General features: G+C 37.8%; 1 protein-coding gene across 1 annotated transcript in view; it reads left to right on the top strand.

Moving 5' to 3' along the window:
* Positions 1-20,970, top strand: part of DENND2A (DENN domain containing 2A) — a 241,517-nt gene that overhangs the window by 168,947 nt on the left and 51,600 nt on the right. The window contains exons 9-14 of the mRNA XM_053719035.1: positions 531-718; positions 3,231-3,340; positions 9,236-9,305; positions 10,431-10,508; positions 12,178-12,318; positions 13,457-13,605. Coding sequence (XP_053575010.1) covers positions 531-718; positions 3,231-3,340; positions 9,236-9,305; positions 10,431-10,508; positions 12,178-12,318; positions 13,457-13,605 — 736 coding nt within the window. The remainder of the gene's footprint in view (positions 1-530; positions 719-3,230; positions 3,341-9,235; positions 9,306-10,430; positions 10,509-12,177; positions 12,319-13,456; positions 13,606-20,970) is intronic.

Genomic DNA, 20,970 nt, shown 5'->3' with positions numbered 1-20,970 from the left:
TATATAATATATTATACTCTTAAAAGTCCCTTTGTAGTAGTGGGCATGTTATGCTAAATTGTCATCACGATTTAACAAATCGCCCTCACAATTCTAAAAAAAATAAAAAATGGCCGGTGCTGGGCTCTGTAGTTGAGTATTGTTGTACCACAAATTTAAAGATTACTCAATCACAAAACATTTAACTCCAATCTCCCTATGGTAAAATGACTCTAGATTTGATCTTTGTTGGCACATTTTGGATACTGGCCAATATAGGGGAATTGCAGCTTAATCATATTATTTGAATCATTATGAGAAACAGGGAGGTCTTTGATTGGGAAATCCATTTAATAGAATTCGAACAGAACTGTATTAACAAAGAGAACATTTTCTGCTGAATGTCAGAGGTTTTGTTATGAGCTGAACATTTTGTCCACTGTAACAATGTATCTCTTATTATTGAGGACTTAGAAACAGTGTAATGATATAGCAATTAGATGCAGTTGGTCAGTGACATTTTCCATTGCTTTGTCACTTTGGTTCCTTAGCTCATAGCCAGCGACTGGTTCATGTAAAATCCCGCATGAGCCTGACTCCGAGGTACCACACGCTGGAACGGGAACTCATTGAGTATCAGGAAAGGCAGCTGTTCGAGTATTTTGTTGTTGTATCTCTTCACAAAAAAACATCTGGAAGTGTGTATGTTCCTGAAGTCACCCAGCAGTTTCCTTTAAAGGTATCAATGTTAGAATGTATTTGTTTCACAAACATGTATATATATTATCTCAATTCCACAGTTAACCAAAACGTAAACAAATCTATATAACAAAACGTTGTTTTTTTTCGAATGAATGAAAAAAAAATAATCAAATCTAGCAGTTGTTGATTTGTCATTCTGTCTATAGACATCCTCTCATCTTCCACTTCTCTGGGGAAATTACTTAGTCCTGGTCAATATCAAAACCTTCATAGAACACTGCAGAATTCCAATGCTTAAAGGGATATTGCCCTCAAAAACCTTAAATCCTCCACCTGAATGAGCAGCGTACTAACATGTTGATATTTTTATTGACTGAAAAGAAATATAAAGTAAAAGCTTTTTTTAAATTTAGGGTTAAAATAATATGCCAGTATCAGTTGCATATTGCTACTAATGTTTGTTGATTTGTAGGTAATTCCTACTTATTCTCAATTATGATTAAGAAGGGTAGTGCCCCCGCAACATTTTCCTCCTCACCTGAAGTACAAACTACAGGAAATAAAAAACAATGTGCTGGGAAGACAGCTGGGAGTATTTTGACCCCCACTAACCTTTTTAACAGCAGCAAAGAATAAGGTATCTCATTAATGGCAATGTACTCTGGGTTAACACTTGCTGTGCAGTCCTCCTACTCACAAGTTTTGCCAATATTACAACTTGAGGAATGTTTACATATTTAAGATAATGCACTGTTAGTAGATTTAGGCTGTGTTTTTGTCATGGCATAGGTCACTTTATTGCCACCCCCTGGAATAATTTCTACAGATGCCCATGTCTATCACCCAGTGATTATTAGTAGGACGTATCAGTCAACCAATGAGATTTAGCAGAAAGTGCCTATCTGCCAATGAGTATTAGTAGGAAGTGACTATCAGCCAATGATTTTTAGTAGGAAGTGACTATCAGTCACTTTCTACCAATACTCTTTGGCTGATAGTCTCTTCCTACTAACACTCATTGGCTGATAGTCACTTTCTACTAATACTCATTGGCTGATAGTCACTTCCTACCAATACTCATTGGTTGATAGTCACTTCCTACTAATACTCATTGGCAGATAGGCACTTTCTACCAATACTCTTTGGCTATCAGCCAATGAGTGTTAGTAGAAAGTGACTATCAGCCAATGAGTGTTAGTAGGAAGTGACTGTCAGCCAATGAGTGTTAGTAGGAAGTGACTGTCAGCCAATGAGTATAAGTAGGAAGTGCCTATCAGCCAATGAGTATTAGTAGAAAGTGCCTATCTGCCAATGGGTATTAGTCACTTCCTACTAATACTCATTGGCTGATAATCACTTTCTACTAATACTCATTGGCTGATAGTAACTTTCTACTAATACTCATTGGCAGATAGGTACTTTCTACTAATACTCATTGGCTGATAGTCACTTCCTACTAATACTCATTGGCTGATAGACACTTTCTACTATCAGCCAATGAGTATTAGTAGAAAGTACCTATCAGCCAATGAGTATTAGTAGAAAGTACCTATCTGCCAATGAGTATTAGAAGAAAGTTACTATCAGCCAATGAGTATTAGTAGAAAGTGATTATCAGCCAATGAGCATTAATAGTAAGTGACTATCAACCAATGAGTGTTAGTAGGAAGTGACTGTCAGCTAATGAGTGTTAGTAGAAAGTGACTATCAGCTAATGAGTATTAGTAGGAAGTGACTATCAGCCAATGAGCATTAAAGGGATACTAAACCCAATTTTTTTTTTCTTTCATGATTCAGATAGAGCATGAGATTTTAAGCACCTTTCTAATTTACTCCTATTATCAATTTTTCTTTGTTCTCATGCCATCTTGATTTGAAAAAGCAGTAATGTAAGCTTTAGAGCCAGACCATTTTGTGTTCAGCACTTGCTGATTTGTGGCTAAATGTAGCAAACCAATCAGCAGCTCTACCAAGGTGCTGAACTAAAAAATGGGCCGGCTCCTAACCTTTTATTACTGCTTTTTCAAATCAAGATAACATGAGAACAAAGAAAAATTGACAATAGGAGTAAATTAGAAAGTTGCTTAATATTGCATGCTCTATCTGAATCATGAAAGAAAAAACGTGGTGTTAGTATCCCTTTAATAGGAAGTGGCTTTTAGCCAATGAGAATTAGTAAAAGGTACACAATTGATACATCTTTACTGGTAAATCAGTTAATTAAAATGTCTTTTACTTAATTGTTTCACGCAAAAAAGAGAAATGTAACATGTTTAGATGCTGTTCTGTAATATGGATGGCACCCTGCCCCTTTAATTTGTGTAATGATGACCTTTATGCTGTATGGCACATTTGGGGATTTACTTTTTTGTCAACATAGTATTTTATGAAGGCACCAGGGAGGATTGCAGGAATATTGTACGTTTTCTCTTCTTGTATTTTTTAATACTTAGAATTAGGCTGGGCATTTACACAAATGTTTATCTCATGCCCTGTTTAGTGGGACATTATTTGTGTGGTCATATCTGATGTTTGTTTGTTTTAAATAGCTTGAACGATCATTTAAGTTTATGAGAGAAGCGGAGGACCAGCTGAAAGCCATTCCCCAGTTTTGTTTTCCAGATGCCAAAGACTGGTGTCCGGTCAGTCAGTTTGTCAGGTAAGGTTAACCCTTTAGTACAGATGTTATGTGTCTCATTAATATCTGCATGGATAATATTAATGACTTCATATAAAAAGTGCCACCAGTTTCTATACTGCTGGGCTTATGTGTAGGAGAACTGATTTATGGAAATAAAGCAATATACAGATCAGTACAGGAGAAGGGCCCTGCTATGAAGTGCTTAAAGTCTAAGAAAACGCTACAGAATACCGCATTGCTCTATGTTGTGCAGTAGTTACACATCACTATTCATTGCTGTAACACCCCCAATGGTGCCAGCTGCCCTGATATTGCAGGGTACATGCGCACGTGCTACCCAGAGAAAGCAGAGGGGTAAATGAGTGATAATGTGGGGTTTAACAGTAAAAATAGTAACAAGTAGTTGTACAGACACCCCGTCCCTTCTGCACCTATGGTACTTAGCTATATGGCTAGATATTTTCATCCCCAAATGTTATGGGCTAAAGCCCCCACTGATCCAGACCCAAATGACAGGCAGCCCCCTATGTACAGGGAAACCTTAAAACTTATACGGTTATGGTCTCCTTAAAGGGGAATTGTACTGTAAAATTGTATCCCCGCTAATGTGTTCCTATTTACCCAATGGAGTGTATTAAATTGTTTTGAAAGTTCCTTTATCTTTTTTGTCATTTGAAATAGCTGTTTTTGTCTATTGAAACTACAATCTATACTTAAAATTACAATATTGCAGAGTTAGCTATAAAAAAGCTGTCAATAAAAGGCAGCAAGAGAAATGGATGTCCCAGTGGGGTGTGTGAGAGAGTGCTTAGCCCATTTGAAAGGGTGTTCCTACAGCTGCTTGGAATACAGTGTACTCATATTAGCTGCTTGCCGGGTTATTAGACATCTGCATTGGGACCCTTTGTTATGATTCAAAAACTGAAAAAGTCAGACGCTCGTGGCATTCAACTCTTTTTGGAGCCAGATTTGTTGTGAAAATTCAACCCACTAAGATCTGGATTTGCATAGATCTTAGTGTGTTGAACTTTCACCAGAATAAATCAGTCTCTGAAAAGAGCCATAGGCCTCAAGCGGCCGCCTTCTTCCGCATTCAAATTCTAACGAAGGGTCCGAATGCTCATGTCTGAGTACATGCACGTGTCTACTGAGTACATGCACGTGTCTACTGAGTACATGCACGTGTCTACTGAGTACATGCAAGTGTCTACTGAGTACATGCACGTGTCTACTGAGTACATGCAAGTGTCTACTGAGTACATGCACGTGTCTACTGAGTACATGCACGTGTCTACTGAGTACATGCACGTGTCTACTGAGTACATGCAAGTGTCTACTGAGTACATGCACGTGTCTACTGAGTACATGCACGTGTCTACTGAGTACATGCACGTGTCTACTGAGTACATGCACGTGTCTACTGAGTACATGCACGTGTCTACTGAGTACATGCACGTGTCTACTGAGTACATGCACGTGTCTACTGAGTACATGCACGTGTCTACTGAGTACATGCACGTGTCTACTGAGTACATGCGCGTGTGTCTGAGTACATGCGCGTGTGTCTGAGTACATGCGCGTGTGTCTGAGTACATGCGCGTGTGTCTGAGTACATGCGCGTGTGTCTGAGTACATGCGCGTGTGTCTGAGTACATGCGCGTGTGTCTGAGTACATGCGCGTGTGTCTGAGTACATGCAGGTGCTAATGAGTACATGCACGTGTCTGAGTACATTCACGTCGCGTGTCTACTGCACGTGTCTACTGAGTACATGCACGTGTGTCTACTGAGTACATGCACGTGTGTCTGAGTACATGCACGTGCTAATGAGTACATTCACGTTGTGTGTCTACTGAGTACATTCACGTGTCTACTGAGTACATTGTACCTTTATGCACAGTAGCAACGAGTCCACCTCTTTATTAGACTAAACATGTGCGTTTTGTTTTGGCCAAATTTAGTTTTCGGACAAATTTTAGCCGATTCGGAGATTCAAATGCATCCTAATTTCTGAATCAGCACCATAACTAAAATCCCAAAAAACTGAAAATGAATAAATCAGTTTCCGAATTTTCGGATCCATTATTCATATTCGGAATTTTTTATTGTTCTAATCTAAACCGCAGTTCCCCAACACTAACTAAATCACTAGATAAAGCTATTAACCCCTAAACCACAGTTCTCCAACACGAACTAAACCTATTAACCCCTAAACCGCAGTTCCCCCTCGCCAACACTAACTGAAACATTAAATAAACCTATTAACCCCTAAACTGCCGTTCCCAAACATCGCCAACACTAACTAAAAACCTATTAACCCCTAAACTGCCGTTCCCAAACATCGACAACACTAACTAAAAACCTATTAACCCCTAAACTGCCGTTCCCAAACATTGCCAACACTAAACCTATTAACCCCTAAACCTCAGTTCCCTGACATCGCTGACTCTAACTGAAACACTAAATAAACCGCTGTTCCCAAACATCGCAAACACTAACTAAACCTATTAACCCCTAAACCGCCATTCCTAAACATCACCCCTAAACCACTGGCGGCCCCCACATCGCAACAACCTAAATTAAACTATTAACCCCTAAACCTAACACCCCCTAACTTTAACATAATTTAAAATAGACCTAAATTAAAGTTACAATTATTAGCTAACTACCTATTTAAAAATAAATACAAACTTACCTGTAAAATAAAAATAAAACCTAAGCTAGCTACAATATAACTATAACTATTTCCTAACTACCTACTAAAAATAAATACAAACCTAAGCTTAAACTAATAAAACCTAACATTACTACAAAATAAAAAACCCTAAAATTACTAAAAAATGAAAACTACAATTACAAAAAATAATAAACACTAAAATTACAAGAAATAAAAAAACTACCATTACAAAAAATAACAAACGAAATTATCCAAAATAATAAAAATTATTCCTATTCTAATACTCCGTTTTAAAAAAACAACAACAAAAAAAACACCCTAATCTATAATAAACTACCAATAGCCCTTAAAAGGGCCTTTTGTAGGGCATTACCCTAAAGTTAACAGCTCTTTTGCAAACAAATAAAAACAACCCACCCCCCCTAACATTAAATTTTATAGATTAGGGTGTTTTTTTTTGTTTTTTAAACGGGGTATTAGAATAGGAATAATTTGTATTTTTTTGGATAATTTCGTTTATTTTTTGCAATGGTAGTTTTTTTTATTTTTTGTAATTGTAGTTTTAATTTTTTAGTAATCTTAGGTTTTTTTATTTTTAGTAATGTTAGATTTTATTAGTGTAAGCTTAGGTTTTATTTTTATTTCACAGGTAAGTTTGTATTTTTAAATAGGTAGTTAGTTAATAATTGTAACTTTAATTTAGGTCTATTTTAATTATGTTAAAGTTAAGGGGTGTTAGGTTTAGGGGTTAAAATAGTTTAATTTAAGTTGTTGCGATGTGGGGGCCGGCGGTTTAGGGGTTAATAGGTTTAGTTAGTGTTGGCCTTGTGGGTGTGCGGCGGTTTAGGGGTCAATAGGTTTAGTTAGTGTTGGCGATGTCGGAGAACTGCGGTTTAGGGCCTAATAGGTTTAGTTAGTGTTGGTGACGTTTGGGAACGTCGGTTTAGGGGTTAATATGTTTAGTTAGTGTTGGCGACGTTTAGGAACGGCGGCTTAGGGGTTAATAGGTTTATTTAGTGTTTTAGTTAGTGTTGGCGATGTCGGGGAACTGCGGTTTAGGGGTTAATAGGTTTAGTTAGTGTTGGCGATGTTTGGGAACAGTGGTTTAGGGGTTAATAGGTTTAGTTAGTGTCGGGGAACTGCGGTTTAGGGGTTAATAGCTTTATTTAGTAATTTAGTTAGTGTTGGCGATGTCCGGGAACTGCGGTTTAGGATTAATAGGTTTAGGTAGTGTTGGCAATGTGGGGTGGGCGGCGGTTTTGGGGTTAATAGGTTTAGTTAGTGTTGAGTATGTAGGGGGACGGCGGTTTTAGATAATTTTGTTTCGGCAATCGCCAGCAAATTAGTTATGTTTAGTTCAATAGTTTTTTCGGATTCTTTTGTTTTTTCGGATCCATTCTTTATTCATATGCATTATTATATTCTAAACTTCAGAAAAGAATAATGCATATGAATAAACAATGGATCCGAAAAAACGAACGGATCAGAAAAAACGATTTAACTTAACATAACTAATTTCCTAAAACAATTTTTTTTTTTTAAACTTAACTAAACTAATTTGCTGAAACCAAATTATTTATTTAAAGGGACAGTCTAGTCCAAAACAATCATTCATTATTCAGATAGGGCATGTAATTTTAAACAATTTTCAAATTTACATCTATCACCAATTTTGCTTTCTTCTCTTGGTATTCTTAGTGGAAAGCTAAACCTAGGAGGTTCATATGCTAATTTCTAAGCACTTGAAGGCCGCCTCTCATGTCAGGGCATTTTTACAGTTTTTCACCACTAGAGGGTGTTAGTTCATGTGTTTCATATAGATAACACTGTGCTCATGCACATGGAGTTCCTAGGAGCCAGCACTGATTGGCTAAAATACATGTCTGTCAAAAGAACTGAAATAAGGGGGCAGTCTGCAGAGGCTTAGATACAAGATATTCACAGAGGTAACAATTATATTAATATAACTGTGTTGGTTGTGCAAAACTGGGGAATGGGTAATAAAGGGATTACCTATCTTTTTAAACAATAAATATTCTGGTGTCTACTATCCCTTTCACTAATAAAAACGAAACAATATTTTTAGCGTTGCAAATGTCTACATTAGACTCTAACCTGTTTTTTAAAGAAATACAAAGTTGTTCGGATTATCAGCTTATAATAAGTGATTGCCCTTTTGTGAAGTGTGGCTGAAGCGCTGCATTGTAATATATATGTTATTATTGTGTAATGCTGTGAAGCTAAGAGATCCTGGGTAGTATTTATACTGCTGTTACTCTTAGTCACTTAGCATTTCCCACAATGCCCATCAGTTATTGTCCCTATGTCTCAAACCCTGTGTTATAATACAATATTTAAAGGGATATTGTATTCCTCCTTTTTAATGTGTTCTCAAAGATCCTTTTTCCTGTTGATGTGTATTAAATTGGTTACAAATACCTTAAAGGGATACAAAAACCCCAAAAATGTTCTTTCATGATTCAGACATAACATACAATTTTTAAATAGTTTCCTTTTTACTTCTATTATCAAATTTTCTTAGTTCGCATGATATTTTGTGTTGAAGAGATACCTAGGTAGGCAGGAAATAGTGCTGCCATATAGTGCTCTTGCAAATGGATAACATTCTTGCAAAACTGCTGCCATATAGTGCTCCAGGATCCTAAGCATACATTCCTGCTTTTCAATAAAAGATACTAAGAGAGTAAATAAAGTTTGATAATAGAAGAAAATTAGAACGTTGCTTAAAATCACATGCTTTATCTGAATCATGAAAGAAAAACTTTGGGTTTCATATCCCTTTAATTGTGTCATTTGAAATAGCTGCTTTTACCTATTGAAATATCCACCTAAACTGAAAATATAAATACTGCAGTATTCTTTATAGGCAATCTATGTCAACAAGAGGCAGCAACAGAAATCATCCACCACATGGGGTAGGAGAGAGCCCAGCTCATATGATTTGTTCCTGCAGCTGCTTGGAATACAATAAGCTTTTACCAGTCACTTGACTGAGTACATTGCCCCTTTATGTCCCAAGAAGAGAACTAAAATGGTTAAGTTTACCTTCTCCAAAGCCAACGTTTCTACTGCAGGGTTTCTACAGCACGTGACTAAAATACCAATCAATTGCTTCCATTATTTTATTCTTCCCTAATAAATAGAACTGGGCATCTCAGTAAATAATATGCATGGGATCCAGTTTTGTGTTATTGACGCTCATTTTAATTCTTCCAGTGAGACTTTCTCATTTGTCCTGACTGGCGAGGACGGCAGCCGGCGCTTTGGTTACTGTCGGCGTCTTTTGGTAATTTTGTTCTGCTTATTTATTCCACTTATTCCTTTTTTGTTTTATTTTTTATGGCTATTTCCCTTTTGTCCAGGACCCAACCACTTAAAGGGACATGAAAACCCAACATTTTATTTCATGATTTAGGTAGAACAAACAATTTTAAACAAATTTCCAAATTACTTCTATTATCAAATGTGCTTTATTCTCTTGGTATCCTTTTTTGGAGCAGCAGTGCACTATTGGGACCTAGCTGAGCGCATCAGGTAAACCAATAACAAGAGCATATATGTGTAGCCACCAATCAGCAGCATTGTTTTTTAGCAAAGGATACCAAGCGAGCAAAGGAGAAGTAACTTAGAAAGTTTAAAGGGATATGAAACACACATTTTATTATCTTGGCATCCTTTGTTGAAGGAGCAGTAATGCATTACTGGGAGCTAGCAGGCACCTCAGCACTAATAAGCAGCTAGCTCCCAGTAGTGCAATTATGCTCCTGACCCTACCCATGAATACTTTTCAACAAAGGATACCAAGAGAATGAAACAAATTTGATAATAGAAGTAAAATTTAAAGTTCTTTAAGATTGTATGTTCTATCTGAATCATTTAAGTTTAATTTTGAATTTACTGTCCCTTTAAATTGATTGGATAAGTCATGAATTTTTAAACAACCTTTCAATGTACTTCTACTATCAAGTTCTCTTGCATCCTTTGTTAAAGAGTATCCTTGGTGAGCTCAGGAGCGTGCACTTTTCTTTAGCCATTTGGCAGCAGTGTTTGCAACAATGTTTCTAGCAATGTCATACGTTGTTTCAAACACTGCTGCCATAGACTGCTAAAGACACGTGCACGCTCCTGAGCTCCTATCAGTCTTCATAAGTTTACTCTTCAACAAAAAATACCAATAGAACAAAGCAAATTTGATCATGCAAGTAAATTGATACGTTGCTTAAAGTTTCATGCTCTGTCTGAATTATAAAAGTTTAGTCTTGAATGAACTGTTTCTAATTAATGATTTAATTAATTATTGAACACATTTAATATAAATATTATTTATTTTTCACAGTCTGCTGCATGTCGGGAAATTGAATTTGCGATTTATTTAATTTATTCATTTGATTTATTTTTGTTTTGTTATCAGCCCATTGCAAAAGGCAAACGTCTTCCAGAAGTTTACTGTATTGTGAGTCGGTTGGGCTGTTTCAACCTCTTCTCAAAGGTATAGAAGCGATAAAAAGAAGTATTGACCCTTTGAGTGCTGACCCTTTTTCAGACAGATTGCTATCTAGATTACAATTTTTCTTTCCTAAAGTGATGCACTAACTTTTATATATTCTTTCCAGTCCTTGACATGGTGTTGAATTACCTGCAAATGCTTGTATAGTTTCTGAAGATTACAAAATTAAAGTTTTGCAGCTTAAAGTCGATTCAGCAGTAGCTTGTTTCCTCCATAATTTATATTTTTTAATAGGTAAGGGCTTTGCAGCCAATCAGAGGATGTATAACTCAAGTCCTTGAATACATGCATCAAACATTGCCAGGGGGCTTTGGTCAGACATAATGATTCACTACTGTGCAATCACTTAAAGGGATATTAAACAGTCTGTTGTTTTATTGTTGTAATAAAAAAACATTAAGCAATGGGTTATTCTTAATTGAAGTGTATCATTTATTCAACTTTTTTTTTTTTTTTACTTAATTTGTTCAGGGTACATTACTTCCTGTCACGGCCCTACAAAGGGATTGTGGTCTTTACAGGCAAAGGAGGAGCTTTTGATTGAAGTGGTTGCTAGGAGACACCAGCACTAGCTCCAGTTAGTTTCTTGCCCATTTTTTCTGCTAAAATCATATGACAGTAGAACTTAAAATGTTATAATAGTAGCTCCGTTATACCACTAAAGTCAGTGGCCAAACTGAGAATTTGTAAGTGTTCATTTTGCAAGTAAATGACTAAGTTGTTTGCTGTTTTTAACACAATCTGTCTTTTTTATGTTTAATTTGATTTAACATATCTGTTTTTTTACTAAAGCAGCACTGATTCATATCCCTTTAAGCACTTCATTTGGGGTACTGTAGCACTTCCATGAATGTTCTGGCGACCTACCAAGAGGTCTTGTGTTTCACTTTCACAAGAATAAATCCGGCTCCATAAAAAGAGCAGAATGCCACAAGCGGCCGCCTTTTTCCCCATTTGGATCCTAACAAAGGATCCCTATTTATTAGCAATACTTGATCTGGTTAAATGTATTTTCTGTGAAAACTGCACAAGCAAGAATTTTCCTAAATATGGACTAAAATTCATACTTAAAGGGACATGAAACACAAATGTTTTCTCTCGTGATTCAGATAAATCATACCATTTTAAACGACTTTCCAATTTACTTCTATCATCTAATTTGCTTTATTCTCTTGATATCCTTTGTTGAAGAAATAGCAATGCACATGGGTGAGCCAAACACATGAGGCATCTATGCTCGGCTACTAAGCCTATTTAGATATGCTTTTCAACAAAGGATATCTAAAGAATGAAGCAAAAAGATAATTGAAGTAAATTGGAATGTTGTTTTAAATTGTATTCTCTATCTAATTCATGAAAGAAAACAATTGGGATTCATGTCCCTTTAATAAAAAAAAAAATGGGACTTTCCACCAGTCTTGCTGAATTTCCTTCAGGGATACAATGTTTCTAAAGAAATAATGATTTTGTATTAGTTTCCAGATATCAGACTTATTTTATGCACGGTTTTCACAGGCTGCACCAGTTTATTATCAGTTTCCCGCTGTGCACAGCTCTACAAACCAGCCAATAAGCAGCTTAAGTGCAGGATGTGGCAGGTGGTTTATGTTCCCTGATTATTATCTCACAAACTGCACTTCACTTTCTGCAGATTCTGGATGAGGTGGAGAAAAGAAGAGGGATCTCCCCGGCTTTGGTGCAGCCGTTTATGAGAAGCATCATGGAGGCTCCATTTCCAGCTTTGGGCAGGAAAATCACAGTCAAGAACTTCCTGCCAGGGTCAGGAACTGAGGTATGTGATAGTGAGACTTAAAGGGACATGAAACCCAAGAATTGTCTTTCATGATTCAGAAACAGCATACATTTTAACCAACTTACTTCTATTATTTAATTTGTTTTGTTCTCTTGGTATCCTTTGTTGAGAAGGATACCTAGATCGGCTCAGGAGGTGGGAGCTAGCTGTTGATTGGTGGCTGAACATATATGCATCTTGTCATTGGTTTACCGATGTGTTCAGCTACTTCCCAGTAGGGCACTGCTGCACCTTCAACAAAGGATACCAAGAGTATTATGCAAAATTGATTATAGAAGTAAATTGGAAAGTTGTTTAAAACTACATGATCTGTCTGAATCAGAAAATAAAATTTTGGGGTTTCATGTCCCTTTAAAGGAACACTGAAGTCAAAATTTAAACTTTCATGATTCAGACAGAGCAGCAATTTTAAACAACTTTCCAATTCACTTCCATTATCAAAATGTGCACATTTCTATTTATAGGCACACTTTCTAAGACCCCAGCTCCTACTGAGCATGTGCAAGAAATCACTATATATATTCATGTGCTTTTTGTTATTGGCTGATGGCTGTCACATGATGCAAGGGGAAGGAAAATTTAACTTTGAAATTTGTCAGAAAAAAATCTACTGCTCATTTGATATTCAGATTAGAGGCCGATTATCTAAACGTCTCTGCAAGGGTTGTACTATATTTAATGGTCCTTTAAATCAATCTAGGGCACAGATAAAACAAAGCAATAATGAGAATTCTTGGCCGTCTTTAAACAGAACATTATAATTTGCTTTTTGGTAAAGTGATTTTCTAGTACAACATTTAAAGGGATAGAAAGGTCAAAATGGAATTGTGCATGGTTAAATTTCAGTTTTAAACAGAAGCATTTTTGCCTTATACTTCTAGTAAAAGTTATTCATGTTTTTTAGCAGCATACGTACATATGCTGTGAGGGTCCTTAAAGCGAACAAATCTAAATGATGTTTTCATGATACTGCACAAATAAAGCAAATGTGTGCTCACACCTTGCCAGGTTTGGTTTCCTGTTTTAATGCATACTGCGGTATACCTTTGTATGTAAGGAGCCTGTCTTGCTATTGTTGAGGAATAACATGGTTACCCTCTGGATTTTCTCTGCTAAGGTCATCGAGCTCTGCCGACCTTTAGATTCTAGACTGGAACACGTTGACTTTGAGACTCTCTTCTCGACGCTCAGTGTTCGGCATCTCATACAAATCTTTGCTTCTTTACTGTTGGAAAGAAGAGTCATATTCATGGCAGACACGCTAAGGTAAAGTCCTCTCTCAAATTATCTGTTCATTATATATAAATCCCTGTGCAGCACAGTATACATCACCTAATGCACTAATCCCAAATTAAGACATAGGGCCCAGGGGTGTGGCCAGGGGGTGTGGCTGGGGTATGTCTGGGGCGTGGCTGTATAGACAAAGAGCACATTGTGTATGGTCAGTGTGTGCCTAGGTGTTTCTAAGCAGGGATTTTAGATCTCTGGTTGCACTTTGTGATGCTGTGACATAGATGAAATAGTAAATAGTTCAAGAGGGTCAAAAAGAAAAAGACCCTAAACTGTGAGAACTCTGTAAAATGCACGTCGGCTTGTAGCTTTTCTAATAAAATATGTCACGTGAATGGCTTGAAGCAACACACAGCCCTTTTATCAGATGTCATTTATAATGTATTACAGTTTTTTTTAATGTCTCAAACTATTGTTCCTGAACTGTAAAGCCATTTCACTTTCCACCAATAAAGCAGTGAAGTTCTGCTTATTAGCCAGTAAGCAATCAGTCCTTAAGGACCAGTTGCTCTTCCTGATATCTTCAAATTCAAAGGAAACTGCTTTAACTTAACATTGTTTTCCCACTCAAAAATGATTTTTAACATCCTTAAATAGTGAACTTTCATAAAAGATGATTACAACATTGTAATATTTTCATTATATTTCAACCACTGTCAACAATAAAAATACTATGTCACCCACAAGGTGTTTATGTAATCACAAGAAAGTAACACAAATAAAACTGTGATACTATATCCTTTGTTGAAGACTAAACCTAGATAGGTTCAAGAGCAGACAGCAATACACTACTAGGAGCTAGCTAACAATTAATGGCTACACATATATGTCTATCTCTCAGTAGTGCATTGTTGGTGCTGAGCCTAAGTTTACTTTCAGCTAAGGATACCAAGAGAACAAAGCAAATGTAATACTATAAGTAATTTTGAAAGTTGTTTAAAACTGTATGCACTATCGGAATCAGGAAGATTTAATTTTGACTGCACTGCCCCTTTAAACAATTAGAATAGTCCTTTCTTTGGGACATTAGTACATTACCTTAAAGGGTGAATGTCCTCTGGTATGTAGTATCACATATAGTATCATAGCCCCCTTGAGTTGTGTGTATTAGAATGTACAGTATATTATGTAATGTGGAACTTCTGGTAAAATATTTAACTTCTGTTTTTATAAAATGGTTAATAATCTGTTAAAAAGTAACTTTTGGTCTGAGATTTTTAACAAAAGATATAGCTTTTAGTTTGTCCATGATGTGAAATCCATTTTTATATAAACTTGGCTGGATACCAAGTCCCAATATTTACTTTAAGAAAGCGAAGCCATAAAATAGTGTCCCTCGTCCCTCTTTTGTATATCGCTAATCTCTGGGCTGTTTCTTGGTGTTCAGAAATGATCATAATAAAAATAAAAAGATGTTGTTGCTGTAGATAATGTCCCTCGCTAAAAATAATGTTGTTTTTTTTACTTGTTCTGTAAACTTCCTTGTGAAACGACAAAATGAGTTAAATTGAGTGCTTTAGGTTGCCATAGAAATGAGTGTAAACATTACAACACAGACTGCTGATATCATCCAAAATGTAATTAAGTCCCGGCAATAGATCTCTGGGCAGATATCCAGATATCTCACTAGTCATTGGTTATAGGAAAAGAGAATGTTTTAGTTTATAGAATGTTATCATGGGAATATTCCATTATTCGGGGAGTAATTCTGAGATCTGTCTTAGAACTGGTACTTTTTTTTTAGCTGTTTTAGTTGCAGTGCTGTTTAAAATTGAGATAAAAAAAAACAGTAAAGAAAAAAATAATTTGCTTTGTTCTCTTGGTAGCTTTTATTGAAGAGCATACTTATGTAGGCTCAGGAGCCAATCTGTACTTTCTGTTTGTTTCAAAATATGAACAGCTTTAACTTAATATTTTTCATTCAACAAATATTTTAACTTTGAATGTAGTGGAAAAGCACTAAGAGCGCTGGATATGTGAAAGCATTTTTGTTATTTATTTGCAAAACAAATGATGAATTTTAATTCATTTTGTCCAAAATCTGTTTATTGACAAACCGAACTAATGAATGAATACAAAATGCACTCGTTTAGTTCCCCTGTATATTAAATGGGATACACACAGACACAATGGTATAGTGCTGAATTCAAATTCAGAGATACCAACTATGGTTATTTTTTAGGTTATGGTTAGCAGTTTGGTTATTGATATTAGTGAAGCTCTGCTTTTATCTTTCTATCCTTGCTTTTTGTCTTAATGCTAATATTTTATTATTAAAAGGGACAGTGTACTGTAATTTTTTCTCTCCTTTAATGTGTTCCCAATTATACAACTATTTCATATGTATATAAATGTATTTCTTTCTTGACACGACGAGTCCATGGATCATCTAATTACTTTTGGGAATATCACTCCTGCCCAGCAGGAGGCGGCAAAGAGCACCCAGCAAAGCTGTTAAATATCGCCTCCCTTCCCTCCAACCCCAGTCATTCGACCGAAGCAAAGGAGAGAAAGGAAGCAACAAGGTGCAGAAGTGTCTGAGGTTTATAGTATAAATAAATTTATCAGGTAAGCATAAATTTTGTTTTATTTCTAATGACACGATGAGTCCACAGATCATCTAATTACTATTGGGAATCAATACCCAAGCTAGAGGACACAGATGATACAGGATGTACAAGACAGGGAACCTAAACCGAAGGCACCACTGCTTGAACAACGTTTCTCCCAAAAGAAGCCTCAGCCGAAGCAAAAGTATCAATTTATAGAATTTAGAAAAAGTGTGAAGAGCGGACCAAGTTGCAGCCTTGCAATTCTGCTCCACAGAAGCTTTATTTTTGAATGCCGAGGAAGAGGAAACAGCCCTCGTAGAATGAGTCGTAACTCTCTCAGGAGGCTGCTGTCCAGCAGGTTCATAGGCCAAGCGACTGACACTCTTTAGCCACAAAGAAAAAGTAGCCGTAGCTTTCTGCCCCTTACGTTTTCCAGAGAAAACCACAAATAGAGCAGAAGACTGACGAAAATCCTTAGTCGCCTGTAAATAGAATTTCAGTGCACACACCACGTCCAGATTGTGCAGCAGACGTTCCTTCTGAGAAGAAGGGTTAGGACACAAGGAAGGAACAACAATCTCCAGATTAATGTTCCGATCTGAAACCACTTTAGGGAGAAACCCTAACTTAGTACTCAAAAACTACCTTATCCGAATGAAAAATAAGGTAAGGAGACTCATACTGTAATGCCGAAAGCTCTGAAACTCTACAAGCAGATGAAATAGCAACCAGAACAAAACCTTTCAAGAAAATAATTTAATATCTAAGGAATGCATAGGTTCAAACGGAGCCTGTTGATGAACTTTAAGAACTAGATAAAGACTCCAAGGAGGAGTAACCGGTTTAAACACAGGCCTGATTCTGACCAAGGCCTGACAGAATGATTGCACGTCTGGTACATCCGCCAGATGTTTATGTAACAAAATAGACAAGGCAGATATTTGACCCTTTAGGGAGCTTGCCGATAAACCCTTCTCCAAGCCCTCTTGGAGAAAAGACACAATTCTAGGAATCTGAACTCTACTCCAAGAGTAGCCTCTGGATTCACACCAATGCAGATATTTACGCCATATCCTATGGTAAACCTTTCTAGTCACAGGCTCACAAGCCTGAATCATGGTCTCAATGACCGATTGTGAAAATCCACGCTTAGATAAAATCAAGCATTCAATCTCCAAACAGTCCGCTTCAGAGAAACTAGATTTGGATGAAGGAAGGGCCCCTGAAGTAGAAGGTCCTTTCTTAATGGAAGTCTCCAAGGTGGACGAGATGACATCTCCACCTGGTCTGCATACCAGATCCTGCGAAGCCACGCTGGAGCAATGAGAATCAAAGACGTCCTCTCTTGTTTGATTCGAGCAATGACCCGAGGAAGGAGAGCGAACGGAGGAAAAAAGGTATGCTAGATTGAAATTCCAAGGAACCGCCAGAGAATCTATCAGTACCGCTTGAGGATCCCAGGACCTTGACCCGTGCCTCAGGAGCTTGGCATTCTGACGAGATGCCATGAGATCTAAATCCGGCTGTCCCCATTTGGGAATCAAGTTGGAAAACACTTCCGGATGAAGTTCCCATTCCCCCGGGTGAAAGGTCTGTCTGCTCAGGAAATCCGCTTCCCAATTGTCCACTACTGGAATGTGGATCGCAGATAGCAGTTGAGGGTCTCTGCCCACTGAATAATCTTGGACACCTCTGACACGGCCAAGGAGCTCCGAGATCCTCTCTGATGATTGATGTAAGCCATTGAGGATATGTTGTCCGATTGAAATCTGATAAACCAGGCTGAAGCTAACTGAGGCCAGGCCAGAAGAGCATTGAAGAATGCTCTCAGCTCTAGAATGTTTATGGGAAGAACAGACTCCTCCTGAGTCCATGTCCCCTGAGCCCTTAGAAGGCCCCAGAATGCTCCCCAACCTAGTAGGCTGGCGTCCGTTGTCACAATCACCCAGGAGGGTCTGCTAAAAATAGACTCCCTGGGAGAGATGATCCTGAGACAACCACCAAGGAAGAGAAACTCTTGTCATCTGACCCAGATGAATTCGTGGAGAAGATTCAAATAATCCCTGTTCCACTGCCTGAGCATGCATAACTGCAGAGGCCTGAGGTGGAAACGAGCAAACGGGATGATGTCCATAGCAGCTACCATCAGACCAATTACCTCCATACATTGAGCCACTGATGGCTGAAGAGAGGATTGAAGTGCCAGACAAGCATTGAAAATTTTCAATTCTCTGACCTCTGTCAGAAATATCTTCATCAATATGGAATCTATTATGGTTCCCCAGAACATTACTCTTGTAGATGGAATTAAGGAACTCCTTTCCAGACTCACTTTCTAACCATGAGAGCGCAGGAAGGATAAGAGCATCTCTGTGTGGGAGTTCCCTAGATGAAAGACTGGGTCAGAACCAGAATGTCGTCCAGATAAGGTGCCACTGGAATAGCCTGTAACCGGAGCACTGCCAACAGAGATCCCAGAACCCTTGAAAAAATCTGGGAGCTGTAGCAAGAACTAAAGGAAGAGCCACAAATTGGAGTGTTTGTGGAGAAAAATAAATCTCAGAAACTTGTAATGATCCCTGTGGATGGGAACATGAAGGTACGCATCCTTTAAATCTACTGTTGTCATAAATCGACCCTCTTGAACTAAAGGAAGAATGGAACAAATAGTTTCCATTTTGAAGGATGGTACTCTTAGAAATTTGTTTAGACTCTTGAGAATCAAGATTGGTCTGAAGGTTCCCTTTTTCTTGGGAACCACAAACAGATTGGAGTAAAATCCCAGACCCTGCTCCTGAACTGGAATAGGAACTATCACCCCCATTTTGGATAGATCCCAAACACAACGTAAGAACGCCTCTCTTTTTATCTGGTCGACAGATAATCTTGAGAGAAGAGATCTGCCCCTGGGGGGAAAGGTCTTGAATTCTAGTTTATATCCCTGGGACACGATGTCTCTCGCCCAAGGATCCTGAACATCTCGAACCCAGGCCTGAGAGAAAAAGGAAAGTCTGCCCCCCCACAAGATCCGGTCCCGGGTAGGGGACAGACCCTTCATGCAGACTTTAGATTATTAGCTGGCTTCTTGGATTGCTTTCCCCTATTCCAAGATTGGATGGGTCTCCAGGAAGGCTTGGACTGTTCCTGTTTTGTAGAGGGAGAGGAAGGTTTACCCTTGAAGTTTCGAAAAGAACGAAAATTACTCTGACGTCTCTTCTGCTTATTTCTCTTATCCTGAGGGAGGAAACGTCCTTTTCCTCCTATAATATCAGAAACAATCTCAGCCAAAGCTGGGCCAAACAAGGTCTTACCCTTGTAAGGAATAGTCAAAAGCTTAGACTTAGACGACACATCTGCCGACCAAGATTTCAACCACAAGGCTCTGCAAGCCAGAATGGCAATCCCAATTCTTATCCATAGGATCCTTAAAAGAACAGCTATCCTCTATGGGAATTGTAGTTCTCTTAGCTAAAGTGGAAATTGCCCCTTCCCCTTGGGGACCATTTGCCAAGACTCCTTAATAGAGTCATCAATGGGAAACATCTTCTTAAAAATAGGAGAAGGAGAAAAGGGAATACCCGGCTTTTCTCATTCCTTGACAATAAATTCTGTAGCTCGATCTGGTACTGGAAAACATTCCAGCATGGAAGATACATCATAATACTTGTTAAGTTTACTAGACTTATTAGGGTTGACAACGACAATAGTGTCAGAGTCGCCCAGAGTAGCCAAATCCTCCTTGAGTAGTAAACTTCAGAAGAAGGAATTACACTGTCAGAATCTGAGATTTCACCCTCAGATGCTACCGAAGAATCCTCATCAGATCTATGAGAGGGAATATTCGGAATAGCCATGAATGAGCAAGACACCTTACGCACCGATTGTTTAGACTTCCTCTTGCGCTTTCCCTGTAGCATGGGAAAGTCAGACAACGCATCAGAAAACTGCAGAAGACATGAGGGAAGCAATGTCTTGCAAAGAGACCCCAGACGGAGCTTGAGAGGAAGCGCAGGGCACTGTATTAATAGGTAATCACATTTGGGACACGTGAGGAGAAATATGCAGCATATCTTGAACATTGCCAGAAAACTCCTGGGCAGCATTCGTCTTAGACAATATTGGCTCAAAAAGTCTATCCTTAAAATGTAATGTTCTCTCAGCGCATGAGGAACAGAAAGCAATTGGTGGTTCAATGTTAGCATTCAAACATAAAGGACATCTGTAATCTATAACAGAGTTATGATCCATCTTTTAAATTATTCAAACTTTAATAAAATTTTATTTAGACAAAACCGTTACTGTTTCTTTAAATTTTAAACAAAATTGATTTTTTATCAGGTAATACAATAATGTTTCCTAAAACAGCCTCTACACCTCAGCTTTAGCTCTGCTGAGGTGCCTATGCTTATATAGGAAATATTTGTATGTAAAAACAGCCTCCGTGTGAGTAAACAATCAGAGCTGCTACAAATGATACAACAAACGATTGTATGTCCGTTATGAACAAAAAATTGCAAGCTGCAATGAATCTCTCCTATACAGGAAGTGAGAGAGTAATAAGTGCGCAACAGCTAAAATTACTGCCACACAAGCCCCGCCCATCCGACATTTAAAGTGAATCTTCATTATAATAACAGAAATATCACAAACGTTGAGCCAAATTCTCCAGTCCCCAGTGCCTGCAAACACTGCCTTACATAGGAGAAATGTAATAAACATTAGGGATGGAAGATTGTGTTTATATCCGAATTCGAATGTTAGAACGAATGTTATTGTAGAAATTCGATTT

This window comes from Bombina bombina, chromosome 6, assembly GCF_027579735.1.
Source record: "Bombina bombina isolate aBomBom1 chromosome 6, aBomBom1.pri, whole genome shotgun sequence".
In the NCBI taxonomy this organism is placed as follows: Eukaryota; Metazoa; Chordata; class Amphibia; order Anura; family Bombinatoridae; genus Bombina; species Bombina bombina.
Note: the sequence above shows the minus strand (reverse complement) of the source record. Positions and strands in the feature narration are given on the sequence as shown.